Source organism: Canis aureus, chromosome 35 (assembly GCF_053574225.1).
Source record: "Canis aureus isolate CA01 chromosome 35, VMU_Caureus_v.1.0, whole genome shotgun sequence".
NCBI lineage: Eukaryota > Metazoa > Chordata > Mammalia > Carnivora > Canidae > Canis > Canis aureus.
In genome coordinates, this window is record NC_135645.1 from 20,150,668 (window position 1) to 20,171,200 (window position 20,533).

A 20,533-nucleotide genomic window follows, 5' to 3' on the forward strand; every position below is an offset into this window, starting at 1 on the left:
CCAATGTACTGAAATTCAATTCTGTAAAGTTGCGATGCTGAAGCCTTCCGCATTTTTGTACAAAATGACAACAGTGTCATGATTGCTGCCAGGCAAAGGAAGGCATCATTGGGCATAAGGTGTATCTTGATTACAGAGATGTTAAAATGTGAGAAAGCGAAATGCAGGCCTTGGGATTGTCAAATGTGGTTCTTAGGAAAAAAAAAAAAAGATTCATTGAACATCATGAGCATGTGGAGCCGGAGTCTAATGAGACTAGTAGTTGATTGCCTGGGTTTCAATCCTCTCTTTAATTAAATACCTGTTGTGTGTCCAGCGGCCATCTGTTTCCTTCCATCCCCATCTCGATGCTCCCACCCTTACTCTGCATGTTTATGGGGTGTCGATCACAAGCTGGACACGAGTATGGGTGCTCGGAAGTCATTAGAAACTGGAAATAAGGATCACGACCTTATGTGGTTTGATCTTCTAAAGAAAAGGGAAGATATTTTAGATGAGTGGACTATCGCACATAAGCCAACCAGGTTGAAATAAATTTTTTTTTTCATCACTGCTAATGTAGGCTCTTTAAAAATGACTTTTCTGACCTTCAAATTCCTTATTACATAAATTGTGTGTGTGTGTGTGCATGTTTGTACGAGTGGATGACACTTTAAAATCACAATACAGACAGAGTCGTTCTCCAAGAATATCAGGTATTTTTCAAGGTGAAGAAGAAAAACTTCTACCTAAAATGGTGAGCAGTGAAATGCAAAAAGGGCAACAGCATGGAAAATGAAACATAAATGACGTTTATAAAATGATCTTGGTTCTATTTCTCTAAGGTGTTGTTTGCAGCCCAGATGACCCTCTTATTTAGCACCTGAGTTCTTGGTTAACTAAGTTGCCTTTGGAGTTCCTTTGCTATCATTCATGTGTATTACAGATTTTATTTTTCCTCCCTTAAATCCATCAGAATATATACCATTCCCAGGTGCACAGACTCATTTTGAATTTGAAATATTTCCCTGGATTCTTCATATATGAACAAATCTATTATTTTGTACAGAGAATAGGTTTTTTTTCCTTTGCTTGATATCACAGGCTAAAGAGCATACAGTTTTCAGCAATTTAAATTTAAATGAATCAATGTGCTCAATTTGATTTGCGTCTGCTCCTTCACAGCCACATAACAGTAGTTTGCATTAATCAAATTAATAGTAAAGGGGTTAAAATTGCTAGTTTCTAAGGGAGCGACATGTCAGTGGTATTGAATGGTGAATTTGGAATGCTCGTCCTTGCATGTTAATTATCAGCCGCCCGAGATGCAGAGGAAACTCAAGGAAATGACACTCTACCCATGTGTTATTTTAATTCTGGGAAAGATCCTTTAAAGGATGAATTACATTGCAGTGTGCTTTCTAATCAGACCATGCATTAATTTAGATCAATGACCCCAAATCCTTTAAATCTACCATCACTGGTGGTAATTGCAAGGATTCTATGAGGCTGTTTAAAAAGTTTCCTAACAGGACAAACAGAAGGTGGATTCGTTTACGAAATCGGATTTGTAATTGTGTCCAATAGAAAGCTCATCTCATTAGTTGTAATGGTGATCAGATAATTTGTGTCATCCTGTATTTGGTGGTGTGTGTCAGATTTGCAAAAGAGAAGAAGAGTGGAAGGAACAATAGGAAAGAGATTACCCCCGATATAGGTCTTGTCTACAAGCACCTGATTGCTTCCAGGGGCCTAAGTGATGCCAATTATGGACTCTGCAGGGCAAATGACCATTTTTCCTTGTTAGGCCGAGGTACACAAGAAATAAACGAGGCAAAATTAGCCATTGTCTTCATCACTGTGTTGTCCGCTCAATGACTTCCAGTCCAAAGAACCAGACACTCAAACAGAAAAGAGCCTTAGTTTTAGTTCCCTATTCCCAGATGGAAACTGGAGCAAGATTCACAAATGTTTGTTTCCCTGAGAGATGATTGTCCGATTTCTGTCACTTGAAATCGGAACACATGGTCTCAAATTAGTAAGAGTGTCCAGTTTAAGATATAAACCATTTAATCTCCAGTGAGATATAAAACTTTTCTTTTCTTCCATTTGGTTCTAACTAGGACTTGGGCACAGAATTGAGGTGTGCCTGCCCTTTCCTCTACCCCTACCAGGTCCTTGTTTTGTTTCTCAAGCTTCAGGGGCTTGGGACTTGGAGCACCGGGAAGGAGGAGGGAAAAGCCTAATGAGGTAGGAAGTTTCTTATCCACTGATGGCTTTAAGGTCTCCGGCCTTGGAGGATATTTAAAGCTGTTTATTTAAAAGATTTTATTATGATGATTTTTCTCCAGCATACCGTAGTGGGCCACAGAGTTGCAATAGACTAAGAAATTAAGGAAGCAAGTCACTAAGCTGATTGAATTGGAAAGGGGTGATGTGACCCCAACATCATCCCATGAGTCTTACCTGCCCTGGGCCGTGGATGTCCACAGAACTGCTAACTGCAGTAGAAATGGACACAATAAGATGAACGCCGGACGTGGAGTGGCCACTCTACAGCAGGTGCTGAGATCCTGTTGCCTTTGACACACCTTGACGTTGCCGCCTACTGAGCTGGGAGCAACACAGACCTGACTTCAACTAATAGGGACACTGTTTCCTGGATGTAGAGAAGGCCATTTCCAGGAATACCCATGAAAAGCTAGGCCTGCGGTGGCCTAAGGACTCATGTATCAGACAAGACACCAAAAGCAAGTGTGGTGCTGTGACCCCAGGGCAGCTCTCTGACCCCTTTGCTTTCCCAGCGTGAGAAAAGATACTGTTTTTAGTTTGCATATTTAAATGACACTTGTCCCTTGGCTTACTGCCGCCCTCTGTGTAACCCACACTCTCTTGAACTGGGGTTTCCTGCCCTGTGCTAATCTCTCAGCCGTACTCAATAGTGGGACAGTGTCATTGTCTCCTGAACATGTGCATCTTACTCTTTAAAGGACAACAAGCTCTGAAGTCCTTAGTGTTGCTGCCACTTTACAGATGAAGTAACTGGGGCTCAAGGGTTTTGGTGTCACGTTCAAGGCCTCATGGCTAATAAACTGCAGATCCCCGTTCATGTGGAAGTCCATTTCAAGTCTACTCATTTCTAAAGACTAATGTTTCCATTACACCAACAAGTACACCCGTCCCTCAAAAATGTCTGTGCCATTTGGAGACACACACAAAAAACCCAAAGTACTCATCTGCCTTCATGCCATTGCCCCATTACATGTCCTAGAATGCAGGGGAGATCCAGAATCTGCAGGGCTTGCAGGAAAAATTGGTGTGGGTGTGTGTATGGCTATGTGTAACAACTCCTTCCTGATTGTTTCTTAGTTAAATAGTCCTGTCCATATTTCCTCCTCCTTACACTGAGACTTCCTACTGAGCGATGTGCAGGTCTAAAGGATCTATGCCTAAAATGTGAAAGCATAAGAAAAAGGTTAATGAAAGCAGTGAGCAAACTTTTGATTTCTTTTAGGATGTTGCCCGTGATCTTTTAGACTCAACTTTCCGATTTAGTGCCTCAGCACCCGAGAGCCTGCTGATTTGTATGACTGTCCTAATGACCAATGACATGAATTACTGAAAACCTAATTAGGCCTTTTGAGCTGAAAATATTTTTTAAAGAGACTCTGACATTTGGTGAGGAATGTGGTGTCAGCAGAATATCTAGCCTGAGTATAATTCCTAATTTGGTGAAAGGTATTGGCATGTAATTATGTGGGCATACAGAAAGAGCAATTATAAGAACCTGTCTTGAATGCTGAACTTCCAGAACAATGAAAAAGGACAAATGCAGATTAGAGCCAGACTGAACACATAATGTGCCCTATCTGCCAAGAGACTGGTAAATGATTTATATAGTTAAGAAAGATCTCCAAATAGCTACCTGGCATTGCTACAAATAATTCTTATACGCTGATGCCGAAGTACATTTAATAGCACATGGAGGGTCTGGGGGCCCCGGGTAGTGAATGCTGCTCCCAGGAAGCTCAGGAGAGAGGGACACATTTCTAAAGCACAGAAGTCCAATCGTCATGGCTCTAATAAAATATGTCTGATTTCTTGTGGGAGGACTGTTCTTGATACTATCCTGACCTAGTCAACCAACCAGGAAACTCCGCTGTCCCCGAAGAGGTGCACCAGTTAGCTGTAGTTGGATAAAAATAGTATCAAAACTCAGTGGATAAAACGATCGGCATTTATTATTGTGGCCCTTGTACCTGCAGATCATCGGACTGACAGCTGACAGAGACTGGACTCGATTGATGCCCACCGTGGGCAGAAGGCTGTGGATTTGATCTTGTTTCGGTTTGCTGTTGTGGCCACCGGTTGGCTAGGAGCCCCGCTCTCGCCTGGGGTGGTCTGAAGCACCTTACTTGGTGCAGATCAGCTCTGTGCGTCCTCACCCTCCTCCTGGCATTAACGGGTTTGTTTGCCTTAGCCTGTCCTTCTTACAACAATGACAGTAGAAGAGGCCAAGAAGAAACATGGTAGGCCCCTGGAGGCTTAGACTCCGAACTACAAAACTGTCACTTCCCCATGATTTTATTGGCTCCAGCAATCATGTGGCTGAACCTAATGTCAAGGGGAGGAAAAAATATGGTCTGACATTTTGTGGGGAAAACTGCAAAGACACATGCCAAGTGTAAGGAGACAGGTAAGGGTAGGGAGTTAGGACATCTGATGCAACACATAGACCACAAGAGATACAGGAACGGGCTGGTTTTTGCAAAACCATTTACCTTTAGGGAGCAGCTTCTGAAATATATGGAGTGAGATGGAGGGAAAGGGCCCAACTGTGGTATGGCTAGAGTAGCTTCTTCTAAGAAGAACATAGAAGCCAATGACCAAAGCAGACTGTAAGGACTGTTACCGACACGCTGCATCACATAAAGTCATCTTTTAGCAAAAGCTCAATTCACTGCAATGACAGATCCAGGGGCTTTGAATATGGAAACTTAAGCTCACTTGGGGAAGCAAATCATCAGTCAACAGCTCCCTGGGCTCATCCAACTTTCCAGCCTTCTGCTCCTCCATTCTGGTCTTTCATTTCTAAATTGGGATGTAACCTATTTTGGTGAAGCCCGTTGGACTTTGCTCCCAACCACTGGGATCAAATGCTTGGAAAAGTCATTCTGAAGGAGAAGCTGAGAAGCAGCATCCCCCCACCTCAGCCTGTACCCACATACATACCCTTCTTCCAACAGTAAGAAGGGGGCATAACGGAGGTGAGTCAATGCAAACCGCCTCACTGCCAGTTTCTCTTCACCGCAATGCTGAGTCACCGGGCAAGGGTACTGAAGGGATTAATGTAAACTTCACTCCATCTATTTTGCAGAAATCCCACAAAAATAATAGCATTAATGCGGACAAATCTGCACAGCCCTCCAAATTGAACACTGATTCCATACGTTGCATGATCATCAGGACAACAAAAAAAGATCATGAATCCTGTGGTTATAACAGGGAAGGACGTATTTGATATTTGGGTGACTTTATTACATTCAAGAAAAATTAGGCACAAAGGAATCAGAGTGGGGCACCTGGGTGGTTCAGTCGGTTAAGCATCCTACTCTTAGCTGCGGCTCAGGTCATGATCCCAGGGTTATGAGATAGAGCAAACCCTGCGTCATGTCAGGCTCTGTGCTCAGTAGGGGGTCTGCTCGAGATTCTCTCTCTCTTTCCTTCTCCCTCTGCCCCTCCCCCACCCTAAAAAAATGGAAGAGTAACAATGACACTATAGGCAACTATTGAATTATATTTCTCCGAAAACAGATTATTAGTTAGGAACATGGGGGAAGGTCTATCTGTTGTTTTGCGGTGTTGCCAATGCGACCAAAACCCCATTATCTTTTAAACAGCTTATATACAGCTATTATATACGAAAAACAAAGCTCTCTAAGTTAAGAAGAGTCACAGAAGATTACCTCTGCAAATGAACCTGCAAATGTTTTTTAAAAATAATCTTCCCTCTTGGAATCTGATTCTACAATAGGTAACATCTAGTTGCCTCTCAATACGAAGGCTACTTAAAGCTTTTGGTGGACGATGCTAATCAATCTAAGAACACGGAGCCTCGTGTTACTGCCAACAACGTAGAAGCCCGAATTTTCCAGGTAGATTGAGTGGTTAGTGACAGTTCAGCATCCAAGGAATGACTCTTACGCTTAGACATAAACCTTTTCCTAACAGAAATATTCCATTTCCTTAATGAGCCATTCCAGGGAGAGTGCTGTGAATCAATTTCCAAGCAGTAACTACATCTTATTTTGCTAATAATGTGTTTTTCTTACTGATGAGAATTCAAAGAAATGTATAGGGCTACCCAAATTTTAACCTTTTTTTTTTTCCCCCTGTGGAAATGGACATCTCGGATGTATATGAATCAAGCCATCAATTTAACCTGCCAATTGAAGCTCAATTTATCCTGACTCACCTGGGAGAAAATGATCAGAGAAAATTTATAGGAAAAGTTGAGATTTCATTTTGATTATCTCACAAGTAGTCCAAATTGACTTGCTGCCAACTTCTAATGGCACATTTTATCAAATGCTCTGGAGACCACAGCCTCTGCTCTCTGATGATGCAAGTTTTCTCAAAGAATCTAATAATTTATCTTGAGCCTCTATGATGCTGAGACGCTCATTTATTTCTTTGTAGCATAGAGTTTATACAATAAGGTTCACTCACAAATTTCATTGCACCCCAGAGTCCCATATGTGTTGTGGTACCTGTTTGTTACACTTATGAATCACCTGGTCATCAAATATCATGAATATTTTAACCACATAGTTGCTTCCTGTATAAAAAACGTTTTGTAGTCCTTCAAAAAATCCCTTTTCTGATAAGCAAATTCTATGTCCTCCTTTCCAGGAAAATAAGATAAAATAGCCCACAATGCACACACACCCACACCCACACACGTCTTTTACGTAACAAAGCATCTTTTCTCTCATTCAGTGGCTTGGCCATCACAAGGTGAAACCCTTCCCAGAACTAGCTAATAAAAGGGGCAAGATAGATAACCTGAGAATGGAGTCTGCTTTTGGAGCTGCATGCCTGTGTGTTCATTCTCCAATGACTATTTGTGTATTTTAGGAGCATTTATAAGGAAACAATGAGGGAATACCAGATTTAGGGAGGAAACATAAATTGGATTATAAGGATGATGAACAGGTGAAGAGCCAGCATGCTGGGGGAAAAGAGCTTCTTTTCTGACTTTACATTTCCCACATACAGTGTGTTTTAGAAATCTTTTTTATGAGGGGCGGCCAGATGACTCAGTCAGTTAAGCATCTGCCTTTGGCTCAGGTCATGATCTCAGGGTCCTGGGATCCAGCCCTGGGTCAGCTTCCCTGCTCAGCCGGTTGGTTGCCTGCTTCTCCTTCTTTCTCCCTCTGTCCCTCTCCCCCACTGGTGCACACACACACTCTCTCTCTCAAATAAAGAAATATCTTAAAAACATAATTTTTATGAAGAAGCTAAGGGGAGAAATGTGCTTTCTATATTTGATTTAAGTACTTTTTATTGTTAAAGTACTATATTTATAAAGCCGAATCTAGAGCATTGATTGTTTTAATAGTAGAATTAGTTGCATTTGATTCCTTAGGCGTACAATTAAAAAGATTATGTAGCAATTTATCATTTTTAAAGCAGTTTCCACATATTTCTCATCCTATTACTTTAAATATGAATGACATTAGTTAATTAAGGGGATCAAGTAGGTTATTTATTATAAATTTATCTTTTTGGTAGCCTCGAGGACAGATAGATGTTCATTCTTCTAATAGAGATAATAAATAATATAGTGAATACAATTTGGACTTGAGCACAGAGGTCCTGGTTCAGGCACCTGCTGTGCCTGTGACTGTAAAGTTATGGACACTGTCTTCATCTGTATAATGGAGACAGTGCTTCCTGTGACAGGATGTTGAGGGGACTGAAGTGAAACCATGTAAAGAAGACATCAAAAGAGCACTGACTTAGGTATTTAGTGTATGACAAGAATATATGTGTGCTTCACACTGTAGTGGGACATGTATATATATCACATGGTCTATGTGCAGTTTATGTCATCACTTTTAAATACATATGCTTTAAACATACACATGTCTAATAAAATTTCCAATCACCCAAATACAATTGAAAAATTCTATAATACTGGCCTGTTGCATGATTTGAATATCTCAGGATAATTCTTCAATGATGATATAACCCTTTCATGTGTCAACTAATATTTCCCGCTCTTACATATGATGCAAAGAAGGATTTATCACAGAAATTTGGAGACTACAGTAGACTAGGACAAGCATGGCCTTCAGAATCAGGTCAGGCCTAATAGCCAACTTATCTACTTGGAAGCTAACTGCATTTGGGACTTATGGATAGTTTTAGCAGATAGTCTTCAGCTATTAAATGGGGGGCATTTAATACTACTTACAACTATTACGGATTAAATAAGATCATGTATGGGTCCTAGCACATAGGATTGGCTCAATAAACAGCAATCTGTTTCTCTGATGTACGCATAGCTGGCTTTATCTTCTTTTGAAGAGGAAGCATTTCTATGAAAGTTCATGCTTACGTAATTCCAAATGGCAAGTTGGGTGGTGTGCTAATGGTAGAAGAGAAGAAGCAGGAGAGCGCCCTCTTAATTAAGTTTCTAGGACAGCCACAGGGGACACCCAAATAAGTACCATGTTATCACTGAAGACGGAGACACACGCATTAAGGAACCAACCACCGTTGAAGTCCAGGACTACATGTGGTGGCCTGGCCTGCCATCGTGGGAAGGCATAGACAATTTTATTTTGCCGCATTCACTGCTCAGGGCTACGGGGAATCACAGTCAGTTTTGTCCCCTCTCTAATAAAGACAGTGACTTTCTACACATGAACAGCCTACTTTAGACAAGAAGACAGCTGTGAGAGGCATGTGAAGACATATTTCATTTTTATTATCTTTTAGGCATAGACGGGTATGTTAATCCATTTCCACGTACAATTCTGGTAACACAGACAGGAAGTGAGACTTGAACTGGCAAGACCTGTCTCCTGTTGCCAAAGCGTTACATTGGAGAGATGCAAGCTCCGAAGTTAAGGATGGTGCAGTATCTTCCTTCCCAGCCTCGCTGTGCATGTGGCTCCCGTTACACATATAAACTCCACTTTTTTTCTCCAGGCATTGATTCAATAGTAATAGTGCTGTCCCCTTTGTCCCCGGCAAACTTCCTGCTTTCCGTCCAGAGCTCTGAGTTTCAAATGTTCTGCTCTTTAGGTTCTGACAGCTGTTTTTGGACTTAGTTAACTACAGCAAGTGGAAGCCAAGAAATAATTGTAGTATTACCCTCTCTATTGTGACAGCGCTTCTTTCTGTAAATATATCTTAGGAGTTAGACTTTGAATCTTTGATCTCCCACACCAAAAGAAAAAAAAGAAAAAAAGATATTTATAGGGAAGTAATTTCATTTTAGTGTTCATGGTGTATTGTGGAAAGCAGATGTTTAAAAATTTTAGAATTTCTTTAACAAAATTCTAAAGAGAAAAGGAAAAAAAAAGAAATCACAGTATTTACAGAGATAACAGAATGGCTTAGCCATGCAAAACAAATAACTTTGGTTTTTTTCCCCTTTCACTTTGGTTTAAATATTGACCAAGATTCAATTTTTTTTTCCTGCCAAATAAAACTTCAATAAATCAAAGTTTAGAGGCAAAATAACATATTTTCTTTTTCCCCATAATATTTTATACAGCATTGAGTCTAGTAGGATATTTTATGTATTGAGTCCATACCAATGCACTACAGGAAGCTTTTATTAAACTGAGTCACTACTGCTCAGAACAATCAACAGTTTACTAAATGTACAATAACATGTGTTTCTAAATAATGCAGAAGTGGCGAAATATTATTCCCAATCTCCTTCTGACTTTATCTTCTATTTCGTTTTCATTGCCTTCAGAATTGTTTATCTCATCAGTCTAAAAAACAAACATCAGTTTTCCTTTTCCTCCCAAAGAATACAGTTCTTTATCTGGAAATCTGATGTTCATTTTTTTTTTTTCTTTTAATTTTTTTCCTGTAAAGTTACGTAAATCCTGGGACAAAAAATGGCTGTGCAGGGTTCTCCCAGAAACCAGGCTTCTGCTTGAAAGAGCAAAGTTTAAAAGTCTAGTCACAAGTAGCTATGGGCCTTTATCCAGTCTACTTCAAAAAGTTTCCAATTTATACTACCACCCTAAAAAGTTCCTCAAGCATAAAACATGTTTATAAAGTTACAAATTTGAATGTAACTAAAGATACATAGACATTTTATTATTACACTTTCATGTACTGCTTGATAAATTATGTACCAGTTAAAAACACTAAATTATCTCAAGGTGCATTCAATATCTGTAGCGTAGTTAACAAAAACACACACGAAAAAAATATATATTCTATATTCTGTGGAAAATAACACAGCTTTGATAATGACCACTGTTAAAAATCTCCAATTCTGACTGATATCTATTTTTTTTTTAAAGGAAATAGGTATAATTTTAAGGCAGTGGATAACCCAAAGGATTTAACACCAATTTTTAATTACAGTGATTTACATTGCGAGCTGTGAAAATGGGAATGTTATCCATGATTTTTCCAAACTGTCTCTCACACGTTGGGTTTTTTTTCTTTTGACAGAAAATAATTTATTAGCAGGTGTCTCTAGAGGTAAGTGCTACCCAAATTCTGTGTTACGTCTTGTTTAGAATAGGCAAAATTGTCAGTTTGGGAGTACCATTATCATGTATGTGTGTCCATGTGCATGTGTGACTTACTTCTGAGAGTCAGCTGGTCGTGCATGCACAGAATCAATTCGTCTGCTGCTTATCAATCTGACTCTCTGCTTCCCCTTCCCTTGTGATTAAAAAAAAGAAAAAAAAATCACAGTTTTTGAATAGAGCAATGTGTGCGTTCCCCAGGCTTCACAAGCTGCCACCTTTGGGATTTAGGTGCTTGTGAGAAAATTTGGGGGCATTACTGATAGCAATCAGAATCAGAAATGTACCTGTTCAGATTATCCATATAAACGATTGAAATAAAAACATTACATTATACATCAGATTAACAGCAACTCCCAGAACAAAGCTTACAGTGTATAAAAATAGCTACGTAAAAAATTTACATAAAAGGCAAACCAAAAAGAAATCCTCAGTGCAGACATTTACAGAAAAAAAAAAAAAAATCAAACCAAACACAATACATGACCTATTATCATGGCTGCCAAAACTTGTTTTTGTTTGTAATTTCATTTAATTGTTTTAACTTGAGATAATTCTCTAAAATCCTGTGACAGCTTGGTAGAATGAACTGCTTAATACTTGAACCATGAATTGCTGTCAATGTCTTTGTATATGTATTAAATACAATCCACGTTCATGCTTCAATTGGTCTATATAGTTTTTTTTTTCTCTGAAATGATGAAAAAAAAACACAATTTAGTAGGTTACCATAGCAATCATTTTTCACCATCAACAGATGCCTTGTACTAAAAGTGATAGGAATTACTTTATAGGATCCTTTCATAAAACTCCATTGTCCCTGAGCCCATCTGTAATCCCAGGCATTGTTGCAGTCCTTCTACAGGTAATTTTTTGGAATTGTTGAGAGTCTTTATTTTTATGAAAATTGCTTAATTCATATGAAGATTAGAGGGCTTTTTGGGAAAATATTTCATTCTTTAAGTTTTGTCTTTAAGCTTACTTTTTCTTTGAGAATTCACTCTATCTAATTTTGAAGAAAACAGAAGGCAAAATCTGTTTATAAAGGACTGAGGAATGAGCCCTGCAGAGGAAGAATAAAAAAAATCAGGTGGGGATGTTGCTTATTTGGTCTCCAAGGGACAGCGGGATGGGGGAAAGGAACTGAGTTTTTTACTTCTTTCACCCGATCCGTTTGAGATCCCGGTGTTCAGATTTTAAAAATGTTTTATTTCAATTATTCTACTTTTCTTTCCCGTGTGCATCCTTTCAGTTATAATTCTTTCCCATGCCTCCTGCCTTGGGTGACACACTCAGATTGTGACTTCTGCTTATACAAATAAACCAATAATGAACCGAAGTTTTACTGTGGTTGTTGGGGATTTTTACATCCGATGAGCAAGCTACAGCAACAGCTACTCTCAAGGACACACAAAATAAGTTGTCCAAATGGCTTCTCTTTTTGGCTGGCTCAGGAGAACATAAATCAACAAGAAAAGCTCAAATTCTAAGTGGCAATACCGTGAAAGACTTCTTTTTGGAGACTGTCTTTAAAAATCACACTCCTATAGCTATTATATAGAAATATATGCAATATATGTAACATTGGAATATACACGCATACATATATGTGCACGTGTAGATACACATATATACACGCACACACATATATATCGTACACATGCTAACTGCAAAAGTGTTTGTGTGTCTACAAAATGTGTCGGGCTTTCCATGAAAATAGTTTGGGAGATGGCTGCATATATACATGGACTCTTGTAAGTATTAAATCCTTAGATCAAAATTTTTATATTTAAAAGTTATTCTCATAATTGCTTTTTAAAATAAATCTGAAGCATAGAACCAGCTCTCTTCCAACCATAATACCAATTTATAAAATTAAGCTTTGCACTCAGCAAAAAAAAAAAAATTTTTGGCATTAGAATACAAAATGCTAATTGAACGTTAAAATCTCAAAATTGATTTTAATTATTCAGAGGATAGTGGCTATTTTTTAGAGGATGGGGAGACCACTGAGATTCCATTCTTCTGAGAACACCTTTCTGAGTTGCCAAAGTGTCCTCTGGAGGAACTCTCCTGTTTTGCAAGCTGCAATTCTGAAGCGTCTCAATGTCAACGCTTTCCCTCCCTCTCTGGAGGTGGGGGGTCGGGGGGTGTCACACTTCCTTGGGACTTATTTCTAGAAACCTCACACAGCCTACCCACCTGGACAACAATTAGAACAGTTTCTCTCTTAGGCTTCTGTTTTGTGATTGTTTTCTTCTAACTTTTTGTTTTCCTCCAGATTACCAAGGTCCTTGTTTACGTGTTTTGATGCAGTCCTGTAAGAAAATTAAATAAATACCATCACGTTTAACATGTGAGCATTTAACTCTTTTTTCTTTGTAATTTTATAAAGGGGTGACATTAATGTGTCTTGAAAAGCATATGTTTTACATCTAATCCAGGCACCAGACTGCAGCAAACCATTTTGCAGTGGTGAGCCTTGACTGGTAACAGAACACACTCGGGTGCAATTACCTTGGTAGTGGAGTTGCATTAAACACATGGTAGGAGAAAAAGCAAGAGAGAGAGTATTTTGAACACAGACTATGCATACTTAGTTGCATCATGGTTTTGGCTGGGATATTTTTCTCTTCACTTTATAGGAAGTAATTATCATTTAATAATAAAAACTTCCCTTTTGGGTAAATACTTGCTGCAGAATGTTTCCAAGGGAGTTTTATTAGGGCGTTTCCCTTTCAACATCCCCTATTATGCATCCAGATTGAGTTAATGGCCTGTATCTTTATCAACTGTTTAATCAAATAAATCAAAGCAAGATTCAACAGGGACCCAAGCTTATGACAGAACACTGACAGCAGAGGCTAAAGCAGCTCTGGTGGTGGTTCTCAAATTGTGGTCCTAGACCAACAGTCTCAGCAACCTCTGGGAACCTGATAGAAGTGCAAATTCTGAGGCCCCACAATGAACAATGGAAACAAAAGCTCTGGGGAGAGGGCCAGCAATCTCTGGTAAACAAGACCTCCTGGTGGCTCTTACGCAGGCGGAAGTTTGAGAACCAGCGCCCAAGTAGCTGCCATGGTTACACATGACTCTTCTATCTTTTAAGAGCTGAAATCAGGTTTTCTTAAGCACCAGCTAAATTCCTTGGTTTGGGGATGACTCAGGAGAAACCACAACTGTATTTTTTTTTTTTTTAAAGATTTTATTTATTCATTCATGAGAGACACACAGAGAGAGGCAGAGACACAGGCAGAGGGAGAAGCAGGCTCCATGCAGGGAGCCTGATGTGGGACTCGATCCTGGGTCTCCAGGATCACAGCCCAGATTGAAGGCGGTGCTAAACCCGCTGAGCCCCCCCCCCCCCCCCGGGATGCCCCACAACTGTATTTCAAAAAGTATTGGGCTGCTTGGATTGCACACTCAGCTAAGGGTCTGCGTTTTGGTTTTGGCTCAGGTCAGGATCTCACAGGTCATGAAATCTGGCCCCAGTGTCGGGCTCCACGTTGCTGGCACAGTAGACTTCAGATTTTCTCCCCTTCTCTCTCTGCCCCTCCTGCTTATGCTCTCCCTCTGACTCTAAAATACATACATAAATCTAAACAAAACAAAACAAAAAAGTGTATATTTCCTTCCTTCTCTTTCCTGTATGTAAGGAAACTAGGGAGAAAGCTCTATTTTTCCCCTAAAAATAATTTCCCCCTAAATGTATTTCTATTATTGAAATAGAATTCCTGGGACACCTGGGTGGCTCAGTGGTTGAGCATCTGCTTTTGGCTTAGGGCATGATCCTGGGGTCCTGGGATTGAGGATCGAGCCCTGCATCAGGGCTCCCTGCAGGGAACCTGCTTCTCCCTCTGCTATGTCTCTGCCTCTCTCTCTCTGTGTCTCTAATAAGTAAATAAATAAAATCTTAAAAAAAAAAAATAGAATTCCTTTGCTCATTTGCTAAGAATCACAACTTTACTAGAAAGAGATATGTAATGGTATATGATACATGTACAAGTGAGATAAAGACATATGGCTCATTTAAGCTGGGATACTCATTATATTTAGCACAAGTTTAATTTAATTTGTGATTTAAAAATTCTTAGTTTAGCTTAAACTACAGCCTTCTAAGTCCATTCATAAGGCAGGAGAGCAAGCTCATACTCTGCCAACATGACTAAGTGCTAAAATATGTAATTCAATTTTGCATCAGACATTTAAAAATGTAAATAAGACATGTTGTAAGTTTGAGTCTATGTCTTGACTTATATTATCACAAAAATATTTTCCATCTTCCAGTAAAATGGTACATAATAGTGAATGACAACTTTCTTATCTTATGTATTTTCCAGGCAAATGGAAGAATGATGTAGATGGATATCCTCATTCTCTCTCTCATATATTTTATGTAATAAAATATATATAAAATAATTTAATATATAAAGTATAAGATACATAAGCTGTCTATATATATCACATTATGTATATCACAGATAATTTGAGGTTTAATCTTTTTGGTTAACAAATTACTTAACAGATAACAAAGTTTTAGTAAACTCAACAGTAAAATAGAGGAATGGTGATTTTTTGATAGAACTTGAATTTTCTATGAATCTCTGAATCATTTTCTTTTTAAAATAAATCTATGAATTCTTTTAAAAATGGTTTCACTGGGGGGCTTGGGTGGCACAGTCTGTTAAGTGTCCCACTCTTAGTTTCAGCTCAGGTCATGATCTTGGGGTTGTGAGATCGAGCACTGCGTTGGGCTCTATGCTCAGCATGGAATCTGCTTAAGATTCTCTCTCTCCCCCTCCCCAACATGCTAGCAAGCATTCTCTCTCTCTCTTTCTCAAATAAATAAATCTTTAAACACAATAAAATAAAACGTTTCAGTTGAAGACTAATATCCATACAGGGTAATGTGTCTATCACTAGCATACAATTCAATGAATTTTCAAAAACTGGATGCTTGAATGTAACCAGCGCCGAGCTCAAGAAACAGAAGAACTGCAGACCCAGAAGTACCACCGTTATGCTCCCTTCCAGTCTCTACCACCTCTCCATCAGTTACTATAATCCTAAGTTCTCACAGAAAGCTCTACCTGTCCCTGTCATTTGTACATAAATGGAATCATACTACATGAATTCTTGTCGGCTTTTTACTTAAACTAATGTTTGTGACATTCATATATAATGTTGATTGTCATTATAGGTTGTTGATTCTCATTGCTACAGAGCCTGTCATTGGGGGAATACATCATGATTTATTTATTTATTTTATTGGTGATGGGCATTTTTGCTCTTTGTAGTATTTTACTTATATATAAGTTGGATCTTTTGTAGGTGCCCCACATTTTTCTTATGTTCTTATGTTCCTTATCTATTCTTTTCCATACTGCCCCTTCAATCTAGGTGTTTTCTATTGATCTGTATTCCGGTTTGCTTTTTATGTGCCCTGCTGTAAACAATCGGCTTTTATTTATTTATTTTTTTAATATTTGTTTGAGAGAGAGCATGTGCATCAGCAGCAGCGGAGGGGAACAGGGAGAGGGAGGAGTAGGCTCCCCACCTGAACATGGAACCTGAGGCATAAGCCTGAGATCTGACTTGAGCCAAAATCAAGAGTTGGCCACTTGACTGACTGAGCCACCCAGGCACCCCACCAATCCACTTTTAAATTCACCCATCAAAGGCTTATTTTCTAATACTATATTTTTCTGGTTTAAAATGTCGATTTGATTTTAAAATATTTAAGAACACATTTCAATTCATCTCCTTTGACCATCTTTTCTTCTATGTTCAACATATTATCTATAATCATTTTAATGTCTTTGTCTATTTATTAATTACAATGTCCAAATCATGCACATCTGTCTGCTTTTCTATTTTCTTGATAATTGATTGTATTTTCTTGACTTTTTACACAGCTAGTCCTTTTCATTTTCCATGACACCATGTGTATAGATGAACTGTAGCAACTCTATACAATGTTATTTTCCATTAGGTAAGGTTTCTCTTTTCCTTTGTTAAGGAGATAGGGTGAGGAGCTGATGATTCCAGTTCAGTCTAGACTTGAGCTAGGTTAAGGCTCAGTTGCAGTTTTACTAAAAGTCTACCTTTGGTTTATCCCTATTCCCATGGCAATGGCCTTCTTTAGCTTCTGATTAAGGTACTGGCATGTCTCCCTTTCTTCAGCCCTTAAAAACAGAAAGAACTACCTCTTTCCTTTGGAGAGTCTCCACCCAGATCTCTAGCCATCTGTCCCATGACACTTTAAGATGTAGCCAATCTTTTTAGTCTCCTTGATCACTAACTCCTTGAGAATAACTACTATGCTGTATTTCTATTTTAACCACAGCACTTAATATATTGACTGAATACAGTAGGCATCCAAAGGACATTTCTTTTACTGAATTGAATTAACTGACCTCATTACAGTTAATATGTATTTCCTTCCACTGTTCCTTATGATATTAGTGTTTACCAATATAAAGTCCATACAGTACCATGACAGTACCTGAGTGATTCCTTATTCCAGTCTTTTCAAATAAAACTGAACAAAATTATATATATAAACACATACCTTGATTATTCTAATAGCTTCTAATGATATAGTCTAATAAATACTAATAACCATAATTTCTATAAGTCAGTAAGCTATTGTAGTAATCATGGAAAGCCACGTGTGTCTCAAAGCCTCTTCTCTCCCTTCCTTTTATTCTCCTTGCCTTCTCTTGCTTCTCTGATTTTTCCTCCATTCCTTTTCTCTAGACTTCTCCTTTCACTATCTCTCTCTCGTTCTTTTTTTCTTTCAAACTCATTTCATTAACCACTATGCCTTGCCTTTAAAGTGAAAACTCCAACATGTTTGGAGCCACTAGAGAGAATAACACTTAAAAGAGTCAATGTTCTATAGGCATCTTCTAAAAAAGAAAATTTTTTAAATTTAAAAATTTAGCAATGTAATAAATCAGTTTTGCAATTCTGATTTTTTCAACTTTCTTTGACCCATATTGGAAGAAAGAAGTTATGTTAAGGTTCATGACATAACGATTTCACAACATTGAAATAACATATGGACTATGAGAAACTCTGGTACCAATAATGATTTTTTAAAACTCCAAAACCCATGTGTTTTGTTAATCCTTACATTTATAACAATTATAAACTCTCAGAAAAATAAACTATTTGCCTGTACTAGAGGGGGACAAAAAGAAAGTAGAAACTGAAGAAAATTTGACCCTTATGCTGGGTGAGTTCTATTGTTATACAACTTTTCTTCTTAAGTCACTCTCCAGCTGGAGACACAAAGACTAACTAGAACACTGTAAATAAAAGGAAAAAAAAAATCTCAGAAAGAAGAGAGCAATAGAGTGGACAGAACCCCAAACATGTGTGTAAATCATAATAAACCCCTTGGATGATTCCTACACTGTGTGTGTGGAGACAGAAATTTCACTTAGCCAGACAGAAAGCAACAGGTGGAAAGTTTAAAAATGTGACAAAGATTTTAGCTACTGTCTACACAGGGAAATATAGTTTGGAGCTGAATCTCACCAAGCCAAAAGCCCTTGGCAAACATATCAATCTTTCCCAGAAGAGCCAAGTAAAGACTATGTGTTGAGTGTCAGTATTCAACTTAAGATAGATATGCCATATAAAATGTAAATGTAACCTTCACAAAATCAAGGAAATCAGCTAGAGTTTAATTGTCTGCTGGGGAAAACAATCCATATTTTTTAGAAGAATATAATGGAACATAGAATCTCTGTATCACCCCAAAAAGACTAATCTACAATTTTTAAAAAGTTACCATACATATGAAGAATAGAACAATTTAACACAAAGTCTAGAGAGTGTCCTTGGATGACACAGACTTTGGAGATAGCAGGGAAGAATTTAAAATCAGTTATTGCATTACATATTCTATGATATAAAGACAAACGTGGTGACAAGGAGAGGACAGAAATCTCAGTGCAAAAAAATGTAAACAAAAATAATTCTACCGTTTAAAACTACAATATTGCAAATGAACAGTTCATGGAATTGTCTTATCATCAGACTGGAGGTACAGAAGAAAGCCTCAATGAACTTAAAGACAAAACAACATAAATTATACAGTTTGAAAAATAGAAAGATGATAGGGAAAAAAAGATCCTGAGTGACCTATGGGACAATACTGAACAGTCTCATGTATGTGCAACTAGAGTTCCAGTAGAAGAAGTAAAAGACAATGGGGCAGAAAATATATTTGAAGAAACAATGAAAAAATATTCCCAGATTTGTTGATGCCCATTAACTTGGAGATCCAAAGTGCTCAGCAATCCCCAAAGAGGAATGACGCAAAGGAAAACACACCTAAGTGCTTCATAATCAAACTAACAGAAAGCAAACATAAAGAAAAGGGCTTGAAATAGCCACAGAAAATTTGTGCAGGGGAACAATGACACAAATTACTGCTGAGTGTCTCATCAGGAAAAAAAAAAATCTCATAACAGAGATAACCAAACATCTTTAAAATGCTGAAAACAAAATCTCAACCCAGAATTTTATATTCAATAAAAAGACTTTTGAATAAGGGCAATAAAGACATATTAAATTGGCTGAAAGAAAACAAGGAGAAATCCTTGCTAGCAGACCTGTGCTCAAAGACGTATTAAAGGAAGTTCTTTGGTTGAAGGGAAATGACACTACATGGAAACCCACATGTACAAGAATGAATGTAGATTATATATATATGGTAAAATATAAATACTATTTAAAACAATTTCTTATAAAGACAACCAATCATTTAATGCAATATATACAGCATTGTAAGAGACCCTTGAAACATTACAATCTCATTGAACCTCCTCCATCCATTTTCCTATTGCTGTCATATTCATTACAACTGCATATATTACAAACCTCACACTATAATTATGTGAAGGAGGTTAAATACATTTATAATGTTTCAAGGGTTTTACATTATTACATGAGTAGATTGTTGTAAATTAAGAGCTCTTATTGTAATCCCTACAGCAACTGCAATAAAAGAATACAAAGAGGTATAGTTAAAAGGCCATTAGAGAAATTAAAATATAATAGTAAAACTTATTTGAATAACTCAAAAGAAAGTAGGAAAAGAGGAAGAGAGAACAACTAGAAAACAAATAGTGAAATGGTGGTTTTATATGTAATTGTATCAATACTTAAGTTGAGCATAGCTTGGCTAAATCCTCCAACCAAAGGGAGATTGTCAGACTGTACTAAGCAAGCAGAACAACTAAATGCTACATTTCAAGGGTTAACATTTTTTCTAGAGGGTCCAGATAGCAACTATTTCAGGCTTGTAGGCCATATGGTTTGTGTTCCAACTCTTCAACACTGGTATCATAAAGCAACACAAATAGCATGTGAAGAAATGGGCATGGCTGTGCCACCATAAAACTTTATTTACAAAATCAGGCAACAGCCTGAGAATCATAGTTTGATCAAGCTTACTGCATATGAGATGTACTTTAAGTATACAGAGATAGAAAATTGAAAATAAAAGGATGGAAAAAGATATACATGTAAATAGTAAGCATATGAAAGTAATATAGCTATATTAATATCAGGCAATGTAAATTCAACATGAGGGATATTACAGCAATAACGAAAGACATTTCATAGTATAACAGATTCAATACATAAGGAAGTCCTAACATTTAAAGTGTATGTCATTAGAGAAAACATAAGGCAAAAACTGATAGAATTAAAGGGAGAAATAAACAGACAAATACAATCTTATT

General features: G+C 37.9%; 1 protein-coding gene across 3 annotated transcripts in view; it reads right to left on the reverse strand.

Annotated features, from left to right (window-relative positions):
- Nucleotides 1–8,953: 8,953 nt before the first annotated feature.
- Nucleotides 8,954–20,533, reverse strand: part of ALCAM (activated leukocyte cell adhesion molecule) — a 210,915-nt gene continuing 199,335 nt past the window's right edge. For all 3 annotated transcript variants that reach the window (XM_077884306.1, XM_077884307.1, XM_077884305.1), the window contains 2 exons: nt 12,975–13,090; nt 8,954–11,463 (listed from right to left, as the gene is read on the reverse strand). In XM_077884306.1, coding sequence (XP_077740432.1) covers nt 13,003–13,090 — 88 coding nt within the window. In that variant the 3' untranslated portion in view covers nt 8,954–11,463; nt 12,975–13,002. The remainder of the gene's footprint in view (nt 11,464–12,974; nt 13,091–20,533) is intronic.